This window comes from Dermacentor andersoni, chromosome 3, assembly GCF_023375885.2.
Source record: "Dermacentor andersoni chromosome 3, qqDerAnde1_hic_scaffold, whole genome shotgun sequence".
Taxonomy (NCBI): domain Eukaryota; kingdom Metazoa; phylum Arthropoda; class Arachnida; order Ixodida; family Ixodidae; genus Dermacentor; species Dermacentor andersoni.
In genome coordinates this window covers 92,436,886-92,461,512 of record NC_092816.1, presented here as the reverse complement: position 1 = coordinate 92,461,512, position 24,627 = coordinate 92,436,886, and the positions used below count along the sequence as shown (strand labels likewise).

At 45.5% G+C, this 24,627-nt stretch overlaps 1 protein-coding gene across 1 annotated transcript; it reads left to right on the top strand.

Annotated features, from left to right (window-relative positions):
* Positions 1-11,812: 11,812 nt before the first annotated feature.
* LOC129387271 (uncharacterized) lies at positions 11,813-23,217 on the top strand. Its single transcript, XM_055076102.1, has 3 exons — positions 11,813-12,512; positions 18,620-18,858; positions 22,623-23,217. The coding sequence occupies exons 1-3, from the start codon at positions 11,850-11,852 to the stop codon at positions 22,969-22,971; spliced, it is 1,251 nt and encodes a 416-aa protein (XP_054932077.1). The 5' UTR covers positions 11,813-11,849; the 3' UTR covers positions 22,972-23,217.
* Positions 23,218-24,627: the final 1,410 nt, after the last annotated feature.

Sequence of the window (24,627 nt, the reverse complement as noted above, 5' to 3'; positions counted from 1 at the left end):
ATAGATAGATAGATAGATAGATAGATAGATAGATAGATAGATAGATAGATAGATAGATAGATAGATAGATAGATAGATAGATAGATAGATAGATAGATAGATAGATAGATAGATAGATAGATAGATAGATCAAAAAGGTAAAGAAAAGAAAGCACGGCTTCCAATGTCGGAGGAGTGCATCATCAAGATACACCACGCGTCTTCGACCACGTACACTCAACTGACGACGCATCTCTTACGGCAGCGCGAACTCCTTAAAAGAAATGGTCATATTACTGGGCAAAATCGTGTCGTCACGGAGTGGTGGCACGAACATACGCACTAGTAAATAGCTTAATAAACAAGATGTGAAAACCGGGTGTTGATATAGCGGGCGGTCGATTTCACCTCAAACTTAAAGGACGCCGCCACTGACGTGGATAATAATTCCAGCAATGCTCAAACTTTGCCATAGTGTTCGTGAACTGCCGTCGTGATTTACGCTACCCTTCTTCATTCACGTAAAGAATACTAACAGCACATTTGTTTTCCCAACAACAATCATCCTGTAACAATGTTCATGCAACGCGCAGCGCCGATAACCTAATGTTTCAATGGACATTGCCCAGTAAGGTTTGACCCAAGTCAAATTTTAGTGTTGAGAGGTGACAAAGAGGCGGTCAAGATTTGTTTTTTGTGTCTTGCTTCGTATTTATTTATGTTTGTGCGCTGTTTCGCGTCGTGCACTAACAATAACTCCTCAAAGTTTTGGTCCTTGTGGTTTAAAGTAACAGTAATAATAAGTGATTTACAGTTGAAATGAGAGCGATCAACTGCAAGGGCGTAATCTTTAGAATACGTAGGTAGAAGCAGGCATTGTAGTTCACCGCAGTAGCTTCTCCTTGGCCATGTTTCCGATATAATTTTTTTTATTGTCACTTTATTGTTTGATCTAACCTAAAGAGGTGACCTTAAGGACATCAGTCTCATTTTTCCAGAAACGGGCACTCTAAAGCTCCGTTCTTTACCATCGTTGCAGCGTGTACTACTTAAAGAAACTTTTAAAAATAACGTGTTCTCTACGCAGTAGATTCGAGACAAAAACTAAAACCTTCTCAGTGCTAAAACTAAATTAGTCTGTCTCAAGCTGTTCGTCTTTGTTAAGAAATGTGGTCGTTCAGGTTTCGAGCTTTAAGCTAGGTAATTTCAGCTTGTTTGGTGTGCACTGGCTACGGGCTATTGGATAATATCTAAATAAGAAAATGGGCGACGGGGTGGGTGGGGCCAAGTTAAGCTTCAAGAGCGCCGCTACACAAGGAAAAATCCGAAGAAAGTGCACATTGAACATACCGGCGCCTTTCCTAAAAGGAACACTTGGTGACTGGAGCGCGGCAGAGTAGGCCGTAAAAGAAAGCCACGGGGCAGAAAATTTCCCGCCAGGCGGGCAACTTCAATCTGGACGACGAAACAAGCAGCCCTTGCGTATTAGCGCTCGTTTTGCTTTTCCCGTCTGGCCGGGTCCTTGAGTTTTGTTTGGTGCCATGTGTTCTCTCCTCTTGTTGTGACCACAGCGTTCAGGAGACGGAGGGACGAAGCAGTATTGTATAGCAGCACTGGCGACGCGCGAAATGAAAGAAAGGCGGTTGGGCTTATGATAGGATCCGGCCAACCGCAACGACCCCGAAGGCTTCTTTGTAGTTTTTATTACTTGTAGCAATACTCTGTCGTAGTTCGCAAAGAAAAAAAAAAGAAAAAAATAAAGTAAACAGAAGAGAACAATGCGCGGGACGCACAGGCGCGAGATACAAAGAAGTAAGGAATTGGGCGATCGTCTAGACGCCGCACTAATTAAACGCAGCGGTTGCGCGTAACAACAGACACACGCGCGGATTCGCAAGTGTACAAACACTCTCACGCTTATACACACTTACAGGCACGCACAAAAGCGTACTAAGCGTCAAAAAGGAAATTGTGCTTTTGGTACATATTTATATGGTTCCTTGAAATGCTACTGCTGTGAAGTAACGGTGGAGATGTTGAGAGATGCGCAAGGATAAAATGTAAGTCGCTTGAACAAATGACCAAATAGCGTATTACATGTACTTTCATGTACTTTCATGGATTTCATGTACTTTTAGGGAATTGTAGTTCTGTCTGGGTGGGTCTCTAAGAGTTTTCCCGCCAAGTTAGGTCACTGCGTAGTCCACGTATTAGAGGGCTCAGCGTCGAGCTGCTGTGTCGCGCGAGCAAGGTTCGAAACCAACCACCGGACCAACATGGGTCACGTGATATATGCCACCGGGTATGCGCCACTCTTCAATAAACCCTCACACGCAGCGAAACATGCAAGCCTAATGTACTCATCCTAAAAGGATACAAACAAGCGATGGACCTTTCACTGGGACATTTACATCGAAAGGTTAGGAGATCTCGGCATGCACATCACATAGCAGCTAATCGAAGCACACCTGGCGAGCCAAAAGGAAAATACCCTCACAGAAACCGCCATGTCCGCTCAGTAATGGTGCGGCTGCACCACTCCTGGCAACACGGGGACACAAGAGCTTGGTGATCCGTCGGATATCCTTGAATGCCTCAACGTTACATCCATCCCAACAAACATGCATCCCGTTCACAATAAGGACCGTCCACAAGTAGGAGCCAAGGCATAACAAAAAGAAAACGCCAGTTTATCCGACGTGCCGTTTGCCGACGTGACCAGGTATCCAGACAGAGATGATGCTCACGCCGTCAGCCTCATGTACCAAAACCCGCGGGAAATTTGCGCGACGAGAGTGTTGCCTATAGACACGACCCGCGCCGATGAAGCGGCCATCGCGTTGGTCATCGGCACAAACCGTGGCAGAGAGCAGGTCATTGCGCCCACCGACTAACCAGTGACTTGCATAAGTTACGCTAGAGGTAGAATATATAACACGTAGCGCTTTATATCGTACGAAACTCTACCATGCTGAAAACAGCCACAATGAAGTAAAGACCAGGTCATCAATCTCTCGCTGGGAATGTGAAGGCGTATGCCTCGAGTCGAGCACACGTCCACCGAACCTCTCAGCAAGCCAATCGCGAAGACGAGAAGTTAAAATTCATCGCCAAACGATTTCACGCCATCATTCAGAGATCGAAGACGGAAATCTCCCCCCCCCCCCCCCCCCTCTGCCCCACGCGCCGTTCACGCACGAAGAGGCGTTGTCGTGGAGGAAATTAGAAGCTCATTTCCACATATTGCCCGCTGTCTCACACGATCGGGCATCCCCACACAATATCCATGAACCTGTTACGATTGCAACACGCCGGCCGCACTGTACCACGCCACACGGGCATGCCAGCTAACAAACTTCACATTCGATTAGGATGTGCTGACTGGTCTCCGGAGTTTTGCTGCAGCATACACATGCCTCATCTGATTGCGAATATTTTCTCCGGTATGTTTTTTGTCCTGAGACAACCAGCTCGAGTCTCAAATAGCAAGGCACTTCGTGTTATCGCAAAGATTCTCCCTTCTAATTTCTTTCTTGCTCATTCCTGTAAATCTCTATGGTCTTTTTCGCTGCCATTCTTTGCATCCAATTTGTTGTCTCTCTCTCTCTCATTTTCTTTCTTGTTACTACTGGTTGTCTACCTAAAATTTCAGTCCCCCTGTGCTTGATTTCCAAGTTTCTTGACCTCCTCCTCCATTCCGTGTCCCCGTTTTTTTTAGGTGAAGATTCTTCTGGACTTTAGCCGCCATTTTACGTTGATTCATGTTTCTGAGTCTTTCTTCAAAACTACTTTTGCACTGCGCTTCTTTGACTTCAAACGAGGCCCAACCTATGTCCCCTTAGACTGCCTCATTTGTGTTTTTTCCCAGGGACCCCAAAGCCAACCGGCCCACCGATCCTACCAATCCTACCGATTTTGGTTAACTTCAAACCCCGATAATATATAGCATTTTAGGCACAGAATGGCATTAGCGAATGTTAGCCTTCGCACCATGATTCCTTTTCAGATTGCGCGCACCACCTCATATTTATCGTGGTCTCAAAGTACCTTATGTTTCATTATTGCTGCCGTCCGCTTCCCTTTCATCTTCAGATTATCTTGGTGGGTTCTTGAGTAAGTCTTTCCTTTGTTTATGTATACGCCGAGATATTTATATTACTTGACTATGGCTGTGGCTCACTGTGGAAGTGACACAATGTAACTACTCGTCTCTTCATTAAAGCTCATTATTCCAAATTTCACTGCGCTATATTTCCGGCCTAGATTTGTCGTTGCGTGGCCACACAGATTGGCCAGCGTCTGTAATTCTCTTGCAGTATCTCCTAGTAGCATCACGTCATATCAACGCGGGTACATTATGTTGCACCACTTGTCCATTACGTGTGTGCAATAAATTAAATCTTAATTGACTGTTTTCCAGTTGTCTTGCTATGCCCTTACAATAAGGGTGGGACGGTCATGATACCAGGTGCTGGCTTCTGGTGGAGACTGCGGGAAACGGGCAGAAATGGCTGTGCTTGGGGTGCGTGTTCATTTGCTGTAGCATTTCTACTCTTTGTTCCTACCGCACCTCCTCAGCTGTTTGCTTTCTGCATATTCTGAAAAGCGGGATGTACAAACGTTATTCACTAAACTGCGTTGTGCCATCGTTGGCTGCACCGACGGCCATCGAAAGTCGGCGTTGATCATGCAGCAGCCAGGCAACATACAAGCAGACGCCAAGCCTGTGTTTATTGGTGTGTATTTTTGTGTACGAATTATCCGTGCGGCGAAAAACGCAATTCGATATTGGCTTTCCACAGAAAAGACTTCGTGCCAGCATGTTTCTTCAGGTGGTTATACGTTTCACAGCCGTAAACTATACGTGATAGCGCATGTCATGCCTTCCTATATACGCTGCGGGTTTGAGATTATACGGTCATTTATGGCCATTCATCGCCTTTATATTGAAGCTGTTCGGTTCATTTTCCTGGAGCAGCACCCACGGAGACCACCTCGTGCGATATGAAATAACGGTTAGAAGAAAGCGGACGGGTGCGCGTGTCGACCTCGGAACTTTGGTAGCGAATGTTCTGTTGCGCGCGCAAGTCTAACAAGACGGCGTGGAACTTGACGGCTCCCGTGTCCTGTGTTTTACTTGCGCATTTTCATGTAGTGCATGGGAATCAGCCGCATTTGTACACTGGCGAACGCGAAAAGAGAAAGCACCATATGACTAGTGCGCACATAAATAGCGCTGCGCTGGCGTCAATGTCTCCCTTTCTTCTTCTTCTTTTTTTTTTTTTTTGCGCGCTACGTCAGGGATGCTTGAACTGTTATAATTATGCGACGCTTACACTCCACTACGCGCAGAGCATGTTCAGTTCTTCATACCAGAGGGCGCCCCCTCCTACACCGATCTCATACATGGGTCGATACGCAAATTATTAAAAATTAAATTCTGGGGTTTTACGCGCCAAAACCACTTTCTGATTATGAGGCACGCCGTAGTGGAGAACTCCGGAAATTTCGACCACCTGGGATTCTTTAACGTGCACCTAAATCTAAACACATGGGTGTTTTCGCATTTCGCCCCCATTGAAATGCGGCCGCCGTGGCCGGGATTCGATCCCGCGACCTCGTGCTCAGCAGCCTAACACCATAGCCACTGAGCAACCGCGGCGGGTTCCGCAAATTATTGCGTGTACTATATTGACTGCGACAGAAATAATTAATAAAGCCTCTGTGACTGGCAGCATATAGCAAGACCATAGAAAATCACTGTATTATACTCATCTCGGTCATGGAGTGCCAAGAGCGCATACTACGATTGAGATGACAAAGAGAGGCAAAGATGCAGCGCACGCCAAAGAAATGCTATTCACCTTTTAAAGAACGAGGTACCGTGTATTAGATGCCACCTAGTCCTTTTAAGACACCGCCTCAGGCCCCCTGAAGGGGGATAATTACACAAATCTCACAGAAAAAAAAAAAAAAAAACGGGCCGGTTGTTGCGATTGCAATGAAACTGACAACATTCAAACTCAATTTAAGCAGACAACGCTGCAGGGTACGCTCGCTAATTTACCTCTGTGGTATAATTCTGGCATCTAAAACATAATCATGCTCAAGACGGTACATTTACCAGCATCAAGAGATGAAAAGAAGACTGCAGAGCTTTCGGAACTCGCCATCGCAGGCAACTGACCCAAGAACTTGTCGCTCGCGCCGTTCCCGCAGTCCCCATGCCACACTTCTGCTATCATAATCATCATCATAATCATAAAAAACATGGCAGCCGCATTCAGGCGCTGGAAATTTTGGTTTATATACAAGATTCTGGTTTATTTGGTTCTAGTTTATTCAGGCAAGAAGGAAAGTTCGCGCAGCAAACCTTTCCTCCTCTCTGGCTTGTTCAAGAAGGCGCGGCGCTGCTTGAAAGGACAGTTTCCGAGTTAAGCTCCGCTGGCCTCGAACCTCTTGGTTTCAGTGAAAGCAGGGAGAGAGCAAAGATGTCCACAACAGAGATTAAAAAGGTAGTTGGAGGTTTGGTGCAAGAAAAATAGAGCGAACACAAACAACGGCGGCCTACAAAAAGCGGGTTCCCGAAAGTGGCTCAGAAACTTTGATGCTGCGAATTTCTTGTCTCAAAATAAAAAAAAGTCACGTAGGTAAGACATTTGGCAAAATAAGAAAAGAAGCTTGGTCGTGGAACCCTACCCCTCCCCATTTCAAAGAGGCCGCTCAGAGCATCTATCCATCCATCCATCCATCCATCCATCTGTCGTCGTGTGCTGCACGCTGTTCGAGAAATTCACGGGATGTCAATTCATACAAAGTCCTTAGGGAACCGGTATGCAGCCTTTGGGTGCAGCAGTAACTACAGTATCGGACAATTTCTGTTTGCTCAAACATACGACGTTCATCATCAGCCGTGGTGTGTGTGCGTGCTGTGAACCGTTTTAGCTGCATCGGCCTTTTTTTTTTGTTCACTTAGGTTGTAATAGACCGATCCCGGCGGCCAGTTTGATCATGCCACCGCTGCCGCAGTGCATGCTGCTACTTGTAGTCATCCGGCCACTGCATCCGCGCGGGGTGCCTGTGCATCCTATTTTCAACCAATTCTTGGCAATTTTTGGTCCGTGTGGAGCCATAGTGCGATGGGAAGATTCACCTGCTGCGTTCTTGGGCGTTGCAACAACAGCACGAGGGACAAAGGCGTCAAATTCTATATGTTTCCTAGAGAGCGAAAGCTTCGAGAACGTGGGTTCAACGTATTAACAGGGCCGGACGGGACGGCGCGTAAGACCGCTTTTTTGCCTTGTATTGACAAGTAACTCCGACCTCCCGCTTGAGCTAGATTATTATTCGCGATTTATGGGTGAAGGAGCAGGAAACCAATGTGGCGACGACCCATAATTTCTTAGAATGGCGAGTCGTAAGATAAGTTCAAGAACATAAAGTAAATAAATGCATTGAGCTAGATGACCAGCTTACGAGAGAATGAACTGAAATAACTATTGTCATTTCATTGAGATGCTATGCATGTGATCAAAAGTGTCAAAATATTCGCCTTATATGGCTTTTTTCACCTTATAACACTCCCGCCCATGACGTTCGTATTGTAAATCGTACCTTGATTCAAATCCTGCTGAAAGAAGAGTATTTTATTCCTGCATTCCAAACAAGCTTGCATAAGTTGGGTGTGTTCGTTTCATCTCATAGCGTTCACCGCTGCTTTAACCCAGTGGTAAAATCTGAGGATTGCGAACTGCGCACAATATTCCAGAAAGGACAAAAAGCGCCAAAATCGTGATTCACCTTGCCTCGCCCTGCTCGTAAGAGGTAATAAGCTACTTAGAGTTAGCGCGCCTTGAAGCTCGAGCGGTCACCCGTCAAGAAGCTGAGGAAGGCTGTTGGCTAGGACTTTGTGCCGGGCCCGGTGCTGTTACGATGAGCGATTGGCCAGGTTTTTCAATACCTCGGCTAGTTTTTGAGCTTTTCTCTGTGTATTGGGTCGTAATGTCTGTTAACTCCCCAGGGGCAGGATCGGCAGTCTGGTTTGCCGGCTTGCCGGTCCTAAACTATCCCTTGGGCTGTTTCACTCGAAATGGCTTACAAGGTATATCCGGGGTGTTCATGCCAATTGGTGACGGAGCCATCCATATAAAGAACGCTAAAGTGATTCAGGAGTGGTTGCGCACAGCTACTAGCCACTATCTTCAAATTTTTGAAGTCAGATCATTTGGAAGAAGGGGGTTTTGTCTGCAAATCCTGAGGTTGGGCTTTAGGGTCTGACTTGCTCTGACGCACAACCTTGGCGCTGTTACCGGTAAAGGACTTCATCCTGGAGCTACTGGCATGTACGAAGCGTATTTTTCGTGGTGTGAACCCATCTTGCTCTCCCGAGGAAGTACTCGAGGACTTCCAGGAAGCTGACACGGGATAGTTTTTCGTGTACCACTGGAACAGAATGGTTGACGGCACGAGTTCCGACAGAGTCGACAGTATCAACGTATGCTGGAATATCGTTTCCTACAGAGCTAAACGTAAGGCCTGTTATCTATAAGGTAGATCATTTAGAACCACGTGCTTTCCAATGCAAGAACTGTTGGCGTTTCAGACACAGAGGCAACACATGTAAATCTGTGAATCTTGGCTGACCCCTCTAAAATAATTTTCTTCTAATAATTTTCGCGTCTTCAGAATACCCCGAATGCATTGCTGTGGCGGAGGTTTAATTCCTATGGTGTCCTCAAAAATATTTCGCAGAGCTGTTTTACATCAGGAAATCATGAATTCGGAAAGTGAACTGTTGGCTATTCATTTAGTTCTTACCAGATGTGCCCCACTTACTATAGTAAACGTCTGCTTTCCTGGGGGTGTCCGTAGAACAGACTACTTTGATCGTTTATTGAGTAAATTGGACCGACTTTCATTGCAGGGCACTTTAAGTCACATCATATCACGCGGGGTTACCGCTCAGATACGAGGGGTGAACTCCTGTGGCCATGGTCATAATCAAAAAGTGTTCGCTGTAGCAATAGAGGGGCTGTACCATTTATGCGCCGAGATTCCAGTTCCTTAATTAACCCAACTCTGGTAGCTCCTGGATTTAGCGTGTCATCATGGACATATCTAGATAGCGGGACTTCTTGTGATCATTTCCTTATATTTTTTTTCTATCATGTACTCCCTGCAGAGAGTGGATGTCTATGGTTAAGCTAAGGATGGTTACAACGCTAATGCAAACGCCTACTTATCTGATCGAAAGAATAGGAAAACCCTACACCGGATTTATGGAGCCGAACAAGAAAGATTCTGTGAGCCACATTTTGACCTCCGTTGTACGGAACCCAGTTGAAGCTAAGACTAATCTTGATTGGATTGCACGCGGGCCTTGCGTTGCGATTTCAAGCACAGTGCTCAGTTGTGTTGCGAATTCCGTCACAGTGAAAATCATCGGAACTTCTATCTGTGGTAGCTTGCACGAGATCGGCAGCTTCTGGTTATGATGACATATATATCTGTTATTATGCTGAAATTCGTGGCACATATCTTTATGGGAGGGTTGCTATATATTGTGAACCTTTCCCTTGAGAAACGATGGCTACCTAACGAGTGAAAGATTGCTAAAATTATCTTGCTTCTCAAGAACGCCAGAAAAGGGCTTGATTTGGACGACATTCCGCCAATCACTGTAACTTCTAATATGGTAAAATCAATTGAAAGAGTTCTTCAAAATCCGCGATCAGAGCACATTTCTAAAGTTAATGCATTAGGCGCCACTCAATTTGGATTTCGCACTGGTTGTAGGTTCTATTTGGTCCATCCATCTAGATTTGGAAAGCAAGATACGGTTCTAAGAGAAACTTAGAAGTTTCGGACCTCAAAACTCTAGATGTTGCAAAAGCTTATGACAGCGTAGAGTACAGCCTCCTGCGGAATAAAGTTGCTGCCTTAAACCCTCCATCGTATATGATTGCTTGGATCAAGGATTTGTAGCACGGAATAACATTTTTCTGCTCAGATGAAAAACATCATTCTGAGTGGTTCTCCCAGAGGAGAGGTGCGCCTCGGCGTTCAGTGTTTTCCCGACTATTGTTTAGTATACTACTATATGATATTCCAATTATGCAGAACGTCACGTTGTTTGTGTATGCGGATGACACGTACTGCATTTTTTTGCTTGCGCTAAAGATTTTCACATGCCTTACCACAAGTTGCAAGCGTATATAAATCTTCTTGTGGTCTTGCTGGATAATTTGCGCATAGTCCTTCACATTAACAGAAGTGTCCTTCTTGTATCCCCTTCGCGTCAATCGGTTTCCTTTGTCCTTGTGTGTCATAATCAGGTGATTTACGGTAGGGGGGAGTCATTTACTAACCTGGCCCAGATTGGCGTCCTCATATAAATAAACGTTGTGAGAAGAGGTGAAATCCCTCTTGGCCCGGTGACGAGAAAATGCAATGGTAAGTTTGGTACGTTCAATGAAGCTCTACTTTACTTTTACCGGGCTTATTTAAGACCCGCTCTTGAATTAGGTTCTTTAGTGACGTCATGCTCTACAAATGATAAGTTCCTGCCTTTATTTATGATAGAGAGGTGGGTTCTACATCAGTGTCTTGGCGCCCCTAGGTGTGTTGCGAACTCTGCTGCATCTAGAAGCAAACACACCAGATTTAGCGTCGAGATTACAGCTTGTAAAAGTGAAAACTTAGAGCATGCAGACATGCTCCCGCGACAAGTTACTCAGTGTTTGTCGCACAACCGGTACTATATTTTTATTCTATATGGCCAAGATACAAGCTCCCCAGGTCGTGTTTACGCAGAGTCTTTAAGCGAAAATAAGCGTTAATCTACGATAAGTTCAATGTGTCACTTCAATAAAAACATGTAATACTTGTAATTTTGATTACATAATTCCAAATAATGCTACATTCATAGCCAAACAGACACTAGTCGGATTCTTGAATGAGTATCTCAAAAGATTTTACCTCATACAAAGTAGTGTCCATGGACGCCTCACAAAAAGATGAAAAATCAGTGATAGGCATTTGCTCTGAAACGCTATCATGAGCTTTGCTATCCGTCTTCCCGTTTACACTCCAATTTATGTGGACGAATTCATGGCCGTATGCTTGTCCGTATACAACATTTGGACAAATGTGTCACACATAATATTGCTCACCGACTGTCTATCTGTCCACAGTTCACTATTTCACCGACCGCTACACTTTTTTTTTGTACCACATCTTGCTAAAGAAATTCGGTTTGTGAGGATAACTGGACAATATGGACCAGCACTTAATGAGGTTGCAGGCAGCTTGGCAAATGGCAAAGGCAGCGCTTGTTTGGCCAGCAAGTTTCTTTATACGCAGGCCTACTCTGCTCGCGGTAACTATAATTCCAAAAATATAATTCCAAAAGAAATACCTGCTTAGAGCAGCCCCTATTGCGCATGGGCCTTCCTCTCTCGGTGGTTAACACTTTGTCTTTTGGGGCAAGTACCCTTAGTCAATCGCGAAAGGAAATGTGCCAAATTGTGCATGAGTACGTCATTGCTACTGAGAGACATTCATATTAAACACATTTTCCTTATTAGTAACACTGAATCGCGTTACGTCCGTATATAATATTGCATCTTCGTCAAAATTGGCATGAGAACTATCAACAAAGAACAGAAAAATAATTTATAATCACTAATAATTAAATATAGATAGTACACATCACTAACTTAAGAGGAAGCAAGAAATTCATATTATGTTTCCTTTGAGAGCCATGGCCAATCCCCTGCCCTCGTGGGCACGTGCCACAATTTTGAAGAAAGAAGAAGAAGAAGAAGAAGCTCGTAACCACTTCTGGCTCATCCCGTTTTTATTTGACGAGAATGCACCCCGTCCAAAGGGAAACCGAGTGGAACCGCGAAGCCGAGCGTTCCAGCGTCATCCCTCCGGCGACCCAGCCTCTGCACAGCGGATGGAGGTCTCCGCTGACGTGGACTGAACCGCCACACGATTCGCGTTTCCTGTCTGAAGGTCCGTGGCCGGCCGCAGCTGTAGCACCGGATCGCAGCTATCCCGGTTACTACTACGAAGGCAGCGCCGAGCCCGTTTCCGAGCAGTCGCTGGAGCCCGAAGCTGCGACGGAGCCCTCGAAGCGCGGAAGCCCCGAGTGCCTGAGCTTCGTCCTCGGGGTCGCCTTCGCGGCGCTCCTCTTGGGCATCGGCCTTCTCGTCGTCCACAGCTCGCTGTCGCCGCTCGACGTCAGCCCGGACGTCGAGGAGGACGCCGGGGAGCGGCGGCTGCACGTGGCACCGAGCACAGTCGGCGAGCGTCTCATTCCGCGGAGGATTGGGCACCCGGACATGGACGAACGCGGCAACAGGAAAAGGACGATACGCAGTCGCGCGCGGATCCAATTCGCGGGCCGAGCGGCGAGCGGAGAGGCAGCGCGACCACCGCGGACGAGTGCGAAGACGAGCCCCGAGGCGACGACACCTGCCACGGCGGTGACCACGACTCGGGACCAAGACGACGCACAACCGAGACGCGTAAGTTTGTCCTCTTCGTGGGGTAATTCTCATTCAGGGTTTTTCACTTTAACTTGAGCCAAACATTAAATATATGCAAATGCTACGTAGCTGGGCAGAACCCAGGTAACGTTGTTTGCCAGCGCTTGGAGATACTCCGAATATTTTCTTTTGCATAACGCCCAATTAGATCCTTAGTCTTAAGCAACTTCTCAATTATTATAATTATATGAAAGTAGAGCAACATGAAAAATTCCCGGTACAGCTTTCTGTTGCTGAAGACGTCCTACATAAAAGTGTTCTTCCGAGCGTGAAGTAAGCCTGCGAATACCCGCGAATGGCCAGTCGCGCGGCAATTTTGCGTGTATTCGCGGGCTTCTTTTACGCTCGGGAAAACACTTTTATGTAGCACGTTATTAGGCAACAGGAAGCTGTATGCGGAGTTTTTCTTGTTGCTCTACAAGTTTCTCATTAACGTTTTTCATCTAATAAGATAACGCAGAAGTTGAATAAATGATTAAGGCTAATTCTGCAATTAGGCGCAATGCTAAAAATCATTTGAGTATCTCCAAGAGACGGAAGAATATTACCTTGGTTCGGTATTTGCATATTTTTAACGTTTGGCTCAAGTTACGTGAAACACCCTGTAGTTCTGAGACTCGCGAGAAGCGTTCGTCGTGTACTGTTGGCACAAAACGAGCCACCAGCGCTACGAAAGAAGCAAGGAAGAGCTACTGTGTGCTACTAATGCGCAGTATCAACCACATATTTTTGGGGGGGAAATTCCTAATCGTTTCTCTTTTCTTTCCTTTTTTTGTTTTTGAATCCACCTGTAGGAGATGGCTTTTTAGGACAATTTCTGAAAAAGGTGGAAATTGCTCATTTAAGATAGCGCAATGTCCAGCTAGGTAAATGAACCTTTACTAAATGTTTTATTTTTTGTTTGTTTTAGGACACAGATTACAAAGAGTAGCAGCACATTAGGCATATTCGTCTAAAAAGAATATATTAAAACTGCTCCGGCTTTCCACTGAATATTGTCTCGAGCTGCTAGAGGACAGCATTTGGCAAGTGTTATTGGAACGTTTTACAATTATTATTAGAGTTATAATTATATTCGAGTGCTGATTGCTGTGCTATCGTTTTCCACGTCTCAGTAATTTCTCTCGTCGTATTCGAGTGCTGATTGCCGTGTTATAGTTTGTTAACGAAGCTTTCCCTCAAGTCTAAATATTTTAAGGCAGTTTTCCTAGCCTATAAAGCCGCTCGAGTTCGCTCTTCTCCTTGAGCGGCCATTTTTCCTAGAAAGTATGCCTTCCAACTACTCCGCCCTTAAACTGGCTCTCTCAACTACTACACGCAGAGACAAAGCAACAGCGCGAGCATTAGATCCCATAGATGAGATGAATATTTACAATTAGTATTAGGGTTATGAGTCTCTTTCCACGTAAGTGTGAGGCTCGGAGCAGGAGCTGTGGCGCTTGAAAGTAGCCTGGGGCCTGACGAACCAACCGACTGAGCTATCTTTCCGGGCAACATCGAAGGGTCACGAGTTCAAATCACCTGTTATGTTCCTTTTTTTTTTCCGCCCCTTTTTCTTTCTTTTTTTCTTCTTTCTTTTAATGTCTTTTCCTTTATTTGATCACTGTACGGGAACCCTCATAAAAAAAAAAAAAGAAAGAAAGATATATATCTTCAAATATGTATGGCCTCACACTCACATGTGCAGGTCATAAATACCAGGTTCTCTAGCCGAGTGCCATCCATGCGGTATAACCGAGCTCAGATTGGTCCACCTTGACTGACCAAGTAGGGCACCACTGTAGGTTAAATGAGGCGTACAACTCCTGTGGGACCCGCCGTGGTTGCTCAGTGGTTATGGTGTTAGACTGCTGAGCACGAGGTCGCGGGATCGGACCCCGACCACGGCGGCCGCATTTCGATGGGGGCGAAATGCGAAAACACCCGTGTACTTAGAATTAGGTGCACGTTAAAGAACCCCAGGTGGTCGAAATTTTCGGAGTCCTCCACTACGGCGTGCATAATCAGAAAGTGGTTTTGTCACGTAAAACCCCATAAATTAATTTTTTATTTAACTCCTACGGGGACGGTAGAGTATCCGTCTCCAGTGCAAGAGGACCGTGATTCAAATCCCGGTGCCGCGCTATTCTCCACCGGAAAATACAAAAAAAAAAAACCGTGTGTTGAGAAAATTGCACAAACAGGCCTGGAGTGCGGCCTGATCCCGGTGACCAGAACCGGTAACGCACTCTCTCACCAGAGCAGGATTGGCCACCCTGGTGCAGTACTTGGCCACAACCTCCTATATGAATACAACAATCGAACCCCGGCCCTCAGTCCCCAGCAGCCGCGAAGCAACTGACCACGGCGGCGGTCAGATCTGTGACGCTGCAGAGGGTGCTAAGAATACCTGGCTCCGGACAGGCCGCCATTGGAATCTGAACCTGGCAACGTTTAACGTTAGAACGCTATCTAGTGAGGCGAGTCTAGCAGTGTTATTGGAGGAATTAGAGGGTAGTAAATGGGATATAATAGGGCTCAGTGAGGTTAGGAGGACAAAAGAAGCATATACAGTGCTAAAAAGCGGGCATGTACTGTGTTACCGGGGCTTAGCGGAGAGACGAGAACTAGGAGTCGGATTCCTGATTAATAAGGAAATAGCTGGTAACATACAGGAATTCTATAGCATTAACGAGAGGGTGGCATGTCTTGTTGTGAAACTTAATAAGAGGTACAAAATGAAGGTTGTACAGGTCTACGCTCCTACATCTAGTCATGATGACCAGGAAGTCGAAAGCTTTTATGAAGACGTAGAATCGGCGATGGGTAAAGTCAAAACAAAATACACTATACTGATGGGCGACTTCAATGCCAGGGTAGGCAAGAAGCAGGCTGGAGACAAGTGAGTGGGGAATATGGCATAGGCTCTAGGAATAGCAGAGGAGAATTATTAGTAGAGTTTGCAGAACAGAATAATATGCGGATAATGAATACCTTTTTCCGCAAGCGGGTTAGCAGAAAGTGGACGTGGAGGAGCCCGAATGGTGAGACTAGAAATGAAATCGACTTCATACTCTGCGCGAACCCTGGCATCATTCAAGATGTAGACGTGCTCGGCAAGGTACGCTGCAGTGACCACAGGATGGTAAGAACTCGAATTAGCCTAGACTTGAGGAGGGAACGAAAGAAACTGGTACACAAGAAGCCAATCAATGAGTTAGCGGTAAGAGGGAAACTAGAGGAATTCCGGATCAAACTACAGAACAGGTATTCGGCTTTAACTCAGGAAGAGGACCTTAGAGTTGAAGCAATGAACGACAATCTCATGGGCATCATTAAGGAGTGCGCAATAGAAGTCGGTGGTAACGCCGTTAGACAGGAAACCAGTAAGCTATCGCAGGAGACGAAAGATCTGATCAAGAAACGCCAATGTATGAAAGCCTCTAATCCTACAGATAGAATAGAACTGGCAGAACTTTCTAAGTTAATCAACAAGCGTAAGACAGCGGACATCAGGAACTATAATATGGATAGAATTGAACAGGCTCTCAGGAACGGAGGAAGCCTAAAAACAGTGAAGAAGAAACTAGGAATAGGCAAGAATCAGACGTGTGCGTTAAGAGACAAAGCCGCAATATCGTTACTAATATGGACGAGATAGTTCAAGTGGCTGAGGAGTTCTATAGAGATTTATACAGTACCAGTGGCACCCACGACGATAGTGGAAGAGAGAATAGCCTAGAGGAATTCGAAATCCCACAGGTAACGCCAGAAGAAGTAAAGAAAGCCTTAGGAGCTATGCTAAGGGGGAAGGCAGCTGGGGAGGATCAGGTAACAGCAGATTTGTTGAAGGATGGTGGTCAGATTGTTCTAGAGAAACTGGCCACCCTGTATACGCAATGCCTCATAACCTCGAGCGTACCGGAATCTTGGAAGAACGCTAACTTAATCCTAATCCATAAGAAAGGGGACGCCAAAGACTTGAAAAATTATAGACCGATCAGCTTACTGTCCGTTGCCTACAAAGTATTTACTAAGGTAATCGCAAATAGAATCAGGAACACCTTAGACTTCTGTCAACCAAAGGACCAGGCAGGATTCCGTAAAGGCTACTCAACAATAGACCATATTCACACTATCAATCAAGTGATAGAGAAATGTGCAGAATATAACCAACCCTTATATATAGCTTTCATTGATTACGAGAAAGCGTTTGATTCAGTCGAAACCTCAGCAGTCATGGAGGCATTACGGAATCAGGGTGTAGATGAGCCATATGTAAAAATACTGGAAGATATCTATAGCGGCTCCACAGCCACCGTAGTCCTCCACAAAGAAAGCAACAAAATCCCTATAAAGAAAGGCGTCAGACAGGGAGATACGATATCTCCAATGCTATTCACGGCATGTTTACAGGAGGTATTCAGAGGCCTGGAGTGGGAAGAATTGGGGATAAAAGTTGATGGAGAATACCTTAGCAACTTGCGATTCGCTGATGATATTGCCTTGCTTAGTAACTCAGGAGACCAATTGCAATGCATGCTCACTGACCTGGAGAGGCAAAGCAGAAGGGTGGGTCTGAAAATTAATCTGCAGAAAACTAAAGTACTGTTTAACAGTCTCGGAAGAGAACAGCAGTTTACGATAGGTAGCGAAACACTGGAAGTGGTAAGGGAATACATCTACTTGGGGCAGGTAGTGACCACGGATCCGGATCATGAGACTGAAATAACCAGAAGAATAAGAATGGGTTGGGGTGCGTTTGGCAGGCATTCTCAAATCATGAACAGTAGGTTGCCACTATCCCTCAAAAGGAAAGTGTACAACAGCTGTGTGTTACCAGTACTCACATATGGGGCAGAAACCTGGAGGCTTACGAAAAGGGTTCTGCTGAAATTGAGAACGACGCAACGAGCTATGGAAAGAAGAATGATGGGTGTAACGTTAAGGGATAAGAAAAGAGCAGATTGGGTGAGGCAACAAATGCGGGTAAACGACATCTTAGTTGAAATCAAGAAAAAGAAATGGGCATGGGCCGGACATGTAATGAGGAGGGAAGATAACCGATGGTCACTAAGAGCTACGGACTGGATTCCAAGAGAAGGGAAGCGTAGCAGGGGGCGGCAGAAAGTTAGGTGGGCAGATGACATTAAGACGTTTGCAGGGACAACATGGCCACAATTAGTACATGACCGGGGTAGTTGGAGAAGTATGGGAGAGGCCTTTGCCCTGCAGTGGACGTAACTAGGCTGATGATGATGATGATGATGATTGGAACGTCAATGTATTTCGTAGCCCTTATTAGACAAATATATTGGTGGTAGTTCTGTAGTCGTAGGACTTATGCTCAACAGACATCGCCTTGCCAACTGATAGGATTAAATTTCGTAATGTCACGTGTCCTAGTATCAATAATTTTAACGTTAACTAGTCAATGCCTGTAATGACTGCAGTGAAGACTGTAGCAAAGATGAATTCCGATCGAAGTGGGATGCCGCGTTGTCGCGCATTCACGGTGACCGGAAGGAGCGGTGGCTACCATCACGGCAGTCCCTAGTATAAGACATGTGTGTGGACCGGTCATCTCGTGGTAACGTATCACAGTAGCGTATCTCGTATCACACGAAGCTAAAGCTGTAACACTCCACAACTGCGACCGAGTGCGCTCGACCACCACGCTTCATGTTTTGCGTTAAGGCAAAGTTATTTCTCTCGAACAGTATATATACGTACATATCGAGACTGGTCGCTCCCAGGAACCTACGTCACTGCAGTATTCTAGCATCTGAATTTTTTTTATTTTTTAATAGTTTAGCATTGCGAAAGGGGCGCCCGTGATATGCTGGTGGGTGCGGAGCAGGGAAATAAATTTTCAGTATTACAGGGTATATTTATTGCACGAACGTGAGCCCAATGCGCGAAGATCCCTGATGCAAAACTGTCTGTCTACGTATAAAGACGAAAATAAGACTGTGCCTCCCACTGCAAGTACGCCGGGGACTTCCCGTATCAGTGTCGTTGCCACATTTAAAGTCTGGAGCTGTGTGATGCGATGATACTTCGTGGGGAATAGGCGCTGATACAGGCCATGCGCTCCTGCATCGCAGGCCGCCACAGACGAGTCTTGCAGCCGTCACGTGTACACGCATTGCGTGCGGCCAAAGCCGGAGTTCTACTACAGCGCCGACCATCGAGCCTGCGTCCCGGCGGCCGCGGACACCGTGCACGTGTGTAACCGCGGCTCCAACCGGTTTCCCAGCTTCGAGAGCTGTTTCTCCAGCTGCGTCGACGGCCCCCGCGTATCGGACCGGTGCTACGAAAGCACGCTGTTCTTTCCCTGCGACCGGTGAGCTGGAGGCTCATTGCGAGTGTACCGCGTCTGCTTTGTTTGCTGAGTCTGACAACCTCCTAAAGCGAAGCCCTCCTTGCCTACTCTACGGCGTTTGGTGCGTCTGCGTTCACTGTCTCGGCGGGTAAACTTGGTCCGATCCCTGATTCTGTGTAACCGATTGCGGTGAATTGGCGAACTGATGCAGGCACCAGTGCACGATATGGGTCCTCACAAACGTTTAGGTACAAATTGTAATGCGAGCCGGTACTGGACGTATAGCGCAGTCAGAGACGTGGGTGGACCTATTATGATATTTCTATCACATTGCAGCCGAGCAGGCCTAGCATGTGGACCGAGCTTTCACGCCTCTTCAGATTTGGCGCGGCGTCTTACCAAGTAAGCGTATTTTGGGGAAATATACACATGAGGTGCGTAGAGGGAAATCACAAAGGACACCATATATCACCTTTGATTGGAGTACTTCGGAGATGGAGTGCTTGAGCAGTTGTTTGCACGTGATAAAAGGTGTTACTATACTTAGTTCATTGCGACCCTAAGCAACAATAACTAATGTATCGAGAGGAAAGTGTTAATTGTTGTAGTTTACATGGGCTGTAGGTGCTTTAAACTGAAGCTTTACTCTTCGTACTACTTTGTACAGGCAGCCCTACTTACAATTTTGCCTGCATCTCGAGATAAACAGCTTCTCAGTACTGACAATGTCATTGAAGACGTCGTGACGCTTCCTGTCCACAGTGCGTGGAAACCACTTCATTTTACTTGACTTTCCTTAAAAAAAAACGAAAGCAAAAAAAAAAGAACGGTAGCATAAATTTTACTGGCGAGCAAATAGCAGTGATGCGTTCTATCACAACCTTCGCCATCGGGGTCGCTCAGTGGCCTTCGCATCCTGCTGCTCAGAAGGAAGCCGCGGATTCGATGAATATGGTAGTGACGCCCGCATTACAATAAGGGAAGAAAGTAAGACCGCTCGTGCAGATAAATTTTTGGTGATGTAAAAAAAAAGAAAAAGAAAGCAACAAGAACAAAAAGAATGCCTGCCAGTACATGTCGATTTGGTCTCTAAATCCACAGACTTCAGTGATCATACCCGAAAGAACAAAGTCAACTTTGATAGAGTGTACCGGAGACTGAGTTCCATTAGCGCTGGACATCTGGGCCCGCACTTACAAAGCAGCTCATAGGTTTGTGAGGTTTCTTCTGAAGGCTTGTCGCCAGCAAGCCATCATAGCGATACCTCTTTTGTAATTTTTATTTATTTATTTACTATATATACTGAAGACCTAACGATAGGGCTGAAGCAGGAGTGGGAAAATGTTACTCAATATCAGTAGCACATAACGAAGCAAATTCAAGGTAATAATTAACCCAAGTTTTGTTGAAAAGTAAAGACATACACAGAAAGAACAATAATACAGATGAAGCAATTCACTGGTTAGCAAGGTGTTCGCCAGTGGCTGCTAAAACTTCATTCAATGGTAAGGAACGAATGTCACCGGGCAGATAATTGCAAAGTTCTATTACGCGTTGGAAAAAAACCTTATTTGAATTTGTTGGTACGCGCAAAAAACGTGTGCAATGCGTGGGAACTGCGGGTACAACTTTCCTTTGTAAAAGTGATAGGTTACAGTCAAAAAGGCAAGAGGTGCAGTTAATTATTATAGATAAACATTTCAGAGCTTCGTTGTGATAATGCAAAAGGTGTGGTTCCATGTTCAGTGATTGTAGAGCTTGTGCAGGCGAAAAGCTGCGGCTGTAATTTTGGCAAATCAAACTAATAGATTTTCTTTGAACATTTCCGAGTGATGGTATTTCGCAGCGTTTGTAGGGCACCAAACTACGTACCCATGTTAAAGAACGGGGCGAAGAAGCGTTTTATATAAAAGCAGGTTAGTGTCATGAGGTGTCTTGGTTAAAATTCGGTGCAAATATCCTAGTTGTTTTAATGATTTTCGGTTTACATATTCGATGTGTTTAGATGAAAGAAGATTTTCTGTTAGAAGAACGCCTAAATATTGATATTAGGATACGCTTTTAAGCCTCAACGCCATTCACAGAGTGGTAAAAAAGAAAGTTGCTCTGTCGGCGGGTAGGTGAAATCGCGACTGATGTTCAGTTTCCATATTTTACGCCACGCGTAAAAATACATGAGGGATTGGACAAGACTCTAATGGTCATCAATGACATTCATGGTTTTATAGAGTAGAAATCATCTGCATAAAGCCTAAATTTAAAGATAGTGCTACAAGGTAGGTTGTTAATCTACATTGTGAATAATAAAGGACCTAATATAATTCCCTGAGAAACATCGGACGTGATGGCAACAGGAGACGAATCTATTGAAGTAAACTAACTGAGGTTATGCAAAAGTCGCAGGGCGACTGGGACGAAGACAAAGAAACACAAACCACCAACACAAGCGCTTACTAACAACTGGTTTTATTTACACCGAAACCGGCCTATCTATGCGCAAAACGCTTTCCATGTAGCATCGCAGTTAGCACAGATATGTTCACACATGATGAACCAAAAACAAGATACGGCAAATATTTAACAACATATCACTAAATCCATAGAAACTGTAAGAACAAGATATGGTCATCGAACATAGTCTACTATCGCCATGTCAATCAATCAATCAATCAATCAATCAATCAATCAATCAATCAATCAATCAATCAATCAATCAATCAATCAATCAATCAATCAATCTCAATAAATCAATTATTATTACATAAAAATAATATACAGATAGAGGTATACAGAAGGAGGTCCCATAGTTAAAACTGAATTGGGACCTCCTGTTCATGGTTAACATAAAAGTTCATTTGGCAAGCAACAACAGCTCAATTGGTACAAATCTAGTAATGATAAATATTAATTGACTGCCACGTATCTCAGTGCTTCAGCCTAAGGCGAAGTAACTATTTCAGCGTAGTGGTCGCCCACAGTGCTAATTAAATGAGTAAATTAAGATTGCAGTCAAACCAGAGCCAGCCCGGAGGCTCAGGCGCCTTCCTCATTCGGTTGCTTCGCGGCTTCAGACGCCGCCAATTTCACGAGCTGGCCAGTAAACTTGCGCGTAAAAGGATAGCATTGAAAGGTTTGCCGCGCGGCTAAAGCTCTTCGGACGATGTTCAAACATTACGCGAAAACAAAATATTGACGGAACGTTGTAGGCGCGGCAACTGCTGCTGGGCAGCAGTAACGAGCGCCTTCGCAGCTATAATACGGTGCGCACACAAGCTTCTCAGCAGGAACGCTAGGGTTTGTGCGCATCACGCTAATGCCCGCAGCAGAAGCTAGAACGCGGCCCTGGCTCCGCTGCCGAGCCAATCGAGCAGACGGCGACGGTGCGTCCAGTTGGATTCTTTGGTTTCGAAGCCAAACGCATTGCGCGTCTGTCGCGTATCAGAAGATCGTCGCCACCCGCGGGTCGTGCACGCATGCACCGTCGATACCGTTACAGCAGGTCGGCGCGAACCCATCTCGTGCGTCCGTAGAATAGCTAACGCAATAAAGCAAAGAGAAATAGAAACATCTAGGAAATTTACTGATACTGCTTCGAGATCAGTATGTGCCATGTAAGTATACCTATCGGTCCTTTCTTCTTATACATACGTATATATATATATATATATATAAACTGCCCTAAGACACGTGCCATAATGCATATTAATATTTTCTACCTAAATAAAAGCACTACTATACGTTGCTGTTATACACGCCTCATTCCTCTCCCATTACATTTTACATAGGCAAGACGTGCTGGACGTGCCCTGGTACTTTGAAGGGAAGAGGTGCGCCGCATGGACCTTCCCGCAGGGCACCTGCTTGTCTGTGGCTCGCCGGGGCGTCTTCAGCAGCTCGGAAGAGTGTCGCCGGCGCTGCGTGCTCCGTACGGAGCCGGAGTGCGACGAGACGCCACCCACGCAGGCGTGTTCGCCTCGGCAGCTGAGACACCCTTATTTCGCGGACATGCAGGCACGCGGTGGAGCTCGCTGCGTCAACGCGTCTCGACGCACGCTCCAGTCGCACCGATGCCTCGTCGGCTCCAACCAGTTCGCCTCACTCGCCGCATGCCGCAAAGCTTGCGTCGGGAATTAGCAAGCTTGCATCTTGCGTGCCGAGTGCCAAGCTTTGCCTGCAATGGAGGCAGATTTTGCGCATAATGACCATTAAATCCAGAGTGTGTGTCGAATTGGCCCTATCTTTTCAATTAGTATTCCATAGAAGACAAAATACAACGGTGCGAGTGAGGATGCGTGCTTTGCCTGAGAAAAGGAGGAATAGAATGTCATGCTGTATATATAGTAGGCTCATGATGAATAACACATGCATCGCTGTACGTGTGTTTGTCACTTTGTGCTACTGTTGCGTGATGCAATGTATTAATGAGATCGAGGCAGGACAAGTTGTACTTCGACATTTATTCCTCTTTCCTGACATCCGAAGGCAGAAAAGCTGCTGTGAAATTATGTGATACCACGGCTGGTAAACGCAAGAGATGCGCTGCAGACCGACCGTGTTAACTCTTGCAACCCGTGAAGAACTGGCGCAACCTTCTGAAAAGTGTCCATGCTGTTTTCGGAGGTCACGGGGACACGATTTTGTTTTTCTGATAGTATAACTCGCAGCGCAAGATTCGTCTATATATAAAAATGCCGCTCAACAGACGCGAACATTTCACGCTTAATGCAGCAGTGCAGTTATCTACTTTTTCGGTTCGCCTTCCCGTGCATTTTTGTTAGGGGAAAAGAAAACTCTTGGTGCCGCTCACACGAGTCGGCAAAGAAGACCAAAAAAAAGTATCTGCTTACTGTCTTTGTCAAGCCACCTACGAATTCATGTTGCTCAGCTAGCTGCAACTCGGTAGCGCAAAACCAATTCGAAAGGCGCGTCAGCATAGCCTTTCGACTTGTTTTCAGTATTTACGTTCAATCGTAGGAAAGATGCATGAGTTATTCGATAAATTCGGTGATGTTGTTTTATATTCTATTGTTATGTAAGTTCATATTCCACACATTTAAATAATTTTATATGTGCTCTCCCGTAAGCGAAATTTACACGTACCACCATCTATAATACGGCGAGATAGTAAGAGCCAATTCACGTTTTGACGCCTGCTTAAGCATCACCTCCAATGCATTTCTACGCCCGATTCCATGTCTTGTTCCAGGTCAAGGCAATGACATTTATTCACCGTCCACCAAAGCGTCTCAACAATTCACTTGCCCGTTTTGCACTCCAAGTGCGGAACTCTTGGGCTCATTTATGCACCTCACGGTAAAACCGGACGTTTCTTTCGCACAAAAGAGTTCATACTTAAGACACCGGAGGTGATCTTTGAGTATGTGCCAGAAAATATGGCTTTTCTTAAGTTATATAAGCTTGGTAGAAACAGCGGTACCCACAAATTTCGCTTACTTGGAAGCGCGCAGAAAGGGATAGAAGTGCCGATTATTAATTTCCAGAAATAAAGATTTCAGATCATCAGTTTGTGTTTATTGAACAACAGGTACTACCCTAGTTCTTCAAAATACATGATGACCAGCTGTACCACCACAGCCTAACGCACTTGCCGCTACAGCAACGCCACACACGAAGTCAAGGTGAAGTCGCGAACAAGTGCATTAAAATGCTCGATTAGAGGAATTCTAACATAAATCTGCTTTTACTGAGACGAGTACACGGCTTTGTGTGTTTTGGTTTTCCCCTTACTGCATCAACGACGGGAGAAAAAACTGCGGCAGAATTAATCTC